The sequence below is a fragment of the Mandrillus leucophaeus genome, unplaced genomic scaffold (genome assembly GCF_000951045.1).
Source record: "Mandrillus leucophaeus isolate KB7577 unplaced genomic scaffold, Mleu.le_1.0 Scaffold12, whole genome shotgun sequence".
NCBI classification, from domain to species: Eukaryota; Metazoa; Chordata; class Mammalia; order Primates; family Cercopithecidae; genus Mandrillus; species Mandrillus leucophaeus.
In genome coordinates this window covers 1,119,546-1,125,447 of record NW_012100320.1, presented here as the reverse complement: position 1 = coordinate 1,125,447, position 5,902 = coordinate 1,119,546, and the positions used below count along the sequence as shown (strand labels likewise).

The 5,902-nt window shown below is 38.2% G+C and overlaps 1 protein-coding gene across 1 annotated transcript in view; it reads right to left on the bottom strand.

Moving 5' to 3' along the window:
* APH1B (APH1B gamma secretase subunit) overlaps positions 1-5,902 on the bottom strand; it is a 43,210-nt gene that overhangs the window by 28,048 nt on the left and 9,260 nt on the right. Inside the window, exons 2-3 of the mRNA XM_011969231.1 lie at positions 4,641-4,687; positions 4,018-4,164 (exon numbers count right to left, since the gene is read on the bottom strand). Of these exons, the coding sequence (XP_011824621.1) occupies positions 4,018-4,164; positions 4,641-4,687 (194 nt within the window). The remainder of the gene's footprint in view (positions 1-4,017; positions 4,165-4,640; positions 4,688-5,902) is intronic.

Genomic DNA, 5,902 nt, shown 5'->3' with positions numbered 1-5,902 from the left:
ATTACCAATTCTTGTTGGCGAGAAAACTGCAATAATATAAGATCCTGACTCAAAGAATATTTAAATTATATTTACTATAAAGTATATTTAAGGCAACAAAAGAACCAAAACATTTTGAAAATGACTTTTTAGCAAATGTTGAAACAAGACAGGTTAACTCTAAGAATAGACAATTAAATTAACCAGAACACACTTATTTTCCGGGCATTATGTTATTTTAAATTCAGGGTATGGATATTCATTATAGTCAGCTTATTCATTACAAAAATATAAATATCATTGATTACATTAAGGCAATGTAGAATTCAACCAAAATGGGAATAAGCCTAGGGAAGAGGGTGCTTTTCTAGACTCAAAAGAAACCATCTGCCATTTTGGTGCTCTCCATCCAGAAGTGTTTGGAAGTGAGGACATAAGCCAGATATTTAAGTGACCATTTTCTTTCTCTGAAGCAGTAACCAACTAAAATGTCCAATTTTCCTAAATAAAATAAACTTACCCCTCATAGTGATATTGCTAAAAGCGAATTAAAGATTATGGGACACATATATAGTAAAAAGCTCTGTCAACAAATATATCAATAGAGTAGAATCAAAAAATTTGGGAGAATTTCTGTTTTCTATAAATTCCTCAATAATAAATAAAAGACTTGTGTCCATGTGGACACAAAGAAGGGAACCACAGACACTGGGGCCTAGTTGAGACTAGAGTGGGAGGAGGGAGAGGATCACCATTTACCCAGGTAACAAACCTGCACGTATACCCTTAAACCTAAAAGCTAATAAAATAAAATACAGTTATGTGTTGCATAGCAACATTTCAGTCAACAATGAACTCTGCACATACGATGGTAGCTGTCATTAAAACGGAGCTAAACAATCCCTATTGCCTAGGGACATCATAATGTTGTAGCATAACGCATCACTCCTGTGTTTGTGGCGATATTGGTGTAAACAAACCTACTGCACTGCCAGTCATAAAAAAGCATAGCACATACTGGCCAGGTGCAGTGGTCCACGCCTATAATCCTAGCATTTCGGGAGATGAAAGCAAACAAGTCACTTGAGCCCAGGAGTTTGAGACCAGCCTGGGCAACATGGTGAATCCCCATCTCTACAAAAAATACAAAAATGAGCCGGGTGTGGTGGCGTGTGCCTATAGTCCTAGCTACCTGGGAGGCTGAGGTGGGAGGATGGCTTGAACCAAGGAGGTGGAGGCTGCAGTGAGCTGAGACTGCACCACTGCACTCTAGCCTGGGCAACAGAGAGAGAGACCCTGTCTAAAAAAAAAAAAACACATAGCACATACAATTATGTACAGTATATAATCCTTCATAATGATCACAAACAACTGCTAATGCTTTTTGTAAAAAAAACAACAACAAAGTTAAAAGACTTACACTTCTCTATTTCAAAACTTACTACAAAAGTAAAGTATTCAAGACCATCTGATACTGGTGTAAGGGCAGACACACAGATTAACAGAATAAAATTGACAGTCCAGAAACAAACCTTTATATTTACAGTCAACTGATTTTCAACAAGAGTGAAAGATGATTCAACAAGGAAAGAAAGATGGTCTTTTTAATAAATGGTGATGGAACAACTAGATAATCACATACAAAAGAATGAGGGTGGACCCTTAACTTACACCATATATAAAAACTAAAATGAGTGAAAAGTCCAGCTGTAAGAGCTAAAAACTATAAAACTGTTAGGAGAATACATAGGTGTTAAGTCTTCATGACCATGGGTTGAGTAATGGTTTCTCAAATACAAACACCTAAACCACAAGCAACAAAAGGAAAAGTAAACAGATGAACCTCATCAAAATTAAAAACTCTGATGCTATAAAGGACACTATCAAGAAAGTGAAAAGACAACACAGATGGGAGAAAATACTTGCAAATCATATTTGAAAAAGGACTTATATCTACAGAACTCTTACAACTCAATAATAAAAAGACAAATAACCCAATTTAAGAGATAAATTGTCTGGGCATGGTGCCTCACACCTGCAATACCTGCATTTTGGGAGGCCGAGGTGGGCGGGTCGCTTGAGCTCAGGAGTTCGAGACCAGCCTGGGTGACAGAGGGAGACTATGTCTCTACCAAAAAAATACAATTAGCTGGGTGTGGTGGCATGCACTTATAGTCCTAGCTACTCAGGAGGCTGAGGGCGGGAGGACAGATTGAGCCCCGGAAGCGGAAGTTGCAGTGAGCCATGATTGCGCCACTGTACTCTAGCCTGGGTGACAGAGTGAGACTGTGTCAATCAGTGAATCAATCAAAGATTTCAGCTATTTGATATAGCAAAGTACTACTATCACAAATATATTAAATAAATAAATTCAAAAGTTTAATAAACTTCCTAATTCTATATTGTGGAAGTACGTGGGAGGAAAAGTAACAGCACTAAGAGTTCTCAATGTCAACATCAGGAAGTGAGAAAGCACAAAACATCATCAGTTTCTGGGTTCACTTCCATTTTACTGAAGTGGAAAATTCTTCGTTTGCATTTATTATTGTGTTCCCAAGAACAAAAAAGAAACAATTCAAATTTCAAAAATATAAACTTTGAAAAACTATTGCTAAATCATACCATCTTTCTTTTCTATTCTATCCTTTTTTTGAATGTGTGTATGAGAGAAAGAAAGGAGTATGAATACAAGTTAAATACGCCATTTTTGGAAGTTTTGAAAACAGACATGCTGCTTAAAAGTTGTAGCAATGGTTATCCTAATGTTTTTTCTATACATGGAAGATTTTCTAAAATTACAAAATATTTATGGTATCAACATTTTAAGACAAAATTGAATTAAATTACAAAAGTTTCCATCCAAACAGAAAAAATCCTAATGTCTGTTTTAGACAACATACAGGAGCTTCAAGCAACATCGAGTTGCCTAAACTGTATGTTTTTGGCAAAATATGATTATGTTTTAAGCAACATAACTTGGATTTAAAAAGAAATTACTGTAGAAAGGGCTGCCACACACGCCAATTTCTCATTATGCAAGGCTTTTCCAGGCTGAAAGTTTCTATTCATTCATGTAAGAATAAGATTAGTAAGATTAAGTGACTAAGGCCTAACTCATGAAATAAAATTATTATTAGATTGCAATGAATATTTTGATACAATTCCATATATTTCTAAAAACTGGTATAAACTCTCTGCATTTTAATCTTGGCACCAAATTCTGATAGCAAAAGTCTGAGGCAGCACTTTAAATTTAAAAGTTCAAGACCTACTTTGGCAATGGAGATAAAGTATTGATTAAACCAAAGTCCCTATATTTGAATGTAATATAGCATAAAAGAGCAATGTAAACGTATCCATATAAATGTCAGTCATAAATAAAGCATCATAATTCTTAAATTGTTTTAATACAACTACATAACATCCCACATTGCTCAAATTCGCTGGGAAAATTTTGAATATTCTAAAGGCTTGTGAAAGATGCATTTTGCAAATGCAAACAAACGTACCTGTCAGTACAAGTCTGTCCTACCATTTGCAAATTTCCAAAGGTCCTTTCAGAAAAGCAAACATGGTTTCCCTAGGAGGCTAAAGAGGCTTCTCTGAACTTCCTGGCATTCGAGCCTAAGGACTGACAGCTGTAATTTCTTCCTCATGTGGCCCTACTCCTTTCCTGCCCTCGTTAAAAAGTGGACCCTTGCTCCTCACTGTGAAAAGAAAATTTTAAAAATTAAAATTAAAAAAAAAGAGGAACAAAAATGTGGATCTCTGTTCAGCTACAGTCCTTTGGAGCGCTAAGCTAGTGCCAGGAAAATGTTGCCATTTCAGGTGGAAACCATGAAGATGCAAGGGAGTGACGAACAGCCCATACTCATTTTGTCACTCTGGTAATTCAGGTTTTAGAACATACAAGTCCTAAACTTTAATTCTATATTAGAAATTAAGGGGTTTTTTTGTTTGTTTCTGTTTTTTTTTTTTTTTTCCCCCAAAATTAGACCCATGGTATGAAAACGCGTATGAGCCAGTGATGTCACTGACAGGAAAACCCGGTGCAACGTAAGGCTGAGCTGTGAAGACTGCAGCGCCCAGTCAGGGGCACTACTCAGACCGCACTGCAGAACACCGTGCTGGGTCCTGAGCACAGGCAGAAACCAGGCGCTGACAAAAAGTGTCACGTTCACTGATCTAAAAGAACAAACAGCCTTTCTTTTGGAAAGGTTTGGAAGCCACAACCATGCCTGCTGAGGTCCAGGGGAAGAAATGAGGACTGTTCAACCCTGAAAAGGAGGTAATGATAACCATGCAGCAGAGGCTTCATTTACTTGGTACTCGAGTAGGGCAGAGGTCACAAGAGGGGAGGTTTTGGTTTTGTTTTTAGACAGGGTCTGGCTCTGTCGCCCAGGCTGGAGCACAGTGGTGCAATCACAGCTCACTGCAACCTCCGTCTCCTGGGTTCAAGTGATCCTCCCACCTCAACCTCCCAAGGAGCTGGGACCACTATGCCTAGTTAATCTTTGTATTTGTTGTAAACACAGGGTTTTGCCATGTTGCCCAGGCTGGTCTCGAAATCCTCAACTCGAGCTATTGTCCCACCTTGCCTTCCCAAAGTGTTAGGGTTACAGGCATGAGCCATCAAGCCCAGCGGAAGTAGATTTGATTACCTTATTAATAGTCTACGGTTAAGCTTAAAATCGTAGAATGGTAGTAACTGCCACATACCAGAAACATTCAAACACAGTTAGATGTCCATCTGTTAGGGATGTTGTATTACATGGAAATTTCGATGTTACCTTTGATATTTATTTGCTCCCGTGTAATATTTCCAGGTACTAATGGGAATTTCATTTTTGAAACTTTTCTATGATTTTTGCTTCTAAGCAATGGCTTCCTGGTTTTCAATTTCTAATTTAAATTCCTTCATTATGAAAAGGGAATTCAGTATCTGGTATTAAAAGCAAAGAGTAACAAATACAGAAAACCTAGCATATTGGCAAGAACAAGTTATCAGAAGCCTGTGAAAAAGAGTTGTTGTTGAGGTTCCTCTTGGTTATATCCATGAAATTCATGGACAGCCTTAATTACTTCATTTGTAGAAATGAAAAAAGACAGCACATTTATCACTCTACTAAGTCTTACTACATAATCAAAGCCAATCTCATGACTGCCTGAAAGGAAATATGGTTCCAAGTTCCAGCTGTGTTTCAAACCAGCAGTTTCATGTGAGGTCCTCATGAGTCCTAGAGAAGACCTACTTTCTGGGCCAACAAGGGAACCCAAGGCTTTTTTTAAAATGTAATTTTCTATTATAGATTTAAAACTACCGGAAATATCACAAAATGAACTCCGGTTTTCCCCTACTACAGTCAAAATAATGGAAGGCACGGTCTCCATAAGAATTATTTATCTTGGCCGGGCGTGGTGGCTCACGCCTGTAATCCTAACACTTTGGGAGGCCAAGTTGGGCAGATCACTTGAGGTCAGGAGTTCAAAACCAGCCTGGCCAACATGGTGAAACCCCGTCTCTGCTAAAATTATAAAAATTCGCAGGGCGTGATGGCACACGCCTGTAACTCCAGCTACTCGGGAGGCTGAGGCAGGGGAATCCCTTGAACCCAGGAGGTAGAGGTTGCCAAGAGCCGAGATTGCGCCATTGCACTCCAGCCTGGGCAACAGGAGTGAAAACTCCATCTTGGAAAAAAAAAAAAAGAATTATCTTAGGTGGTGGCAAAGAGGAGAACATAGAATATATACACGCTAAACTGGAATGATTTATGTAGTTGTTTTAATGCTTTCCTAGCTTGTTTCTCTCCACGACACTTATCTACCATAACAGTCTATTTCTTGTTCATTCATTTATTGTCTGTCTCCTCCTACTATAATATAAGCTCCATGAAGCCAGAGACCCTGTCTTTTAATCACTGAT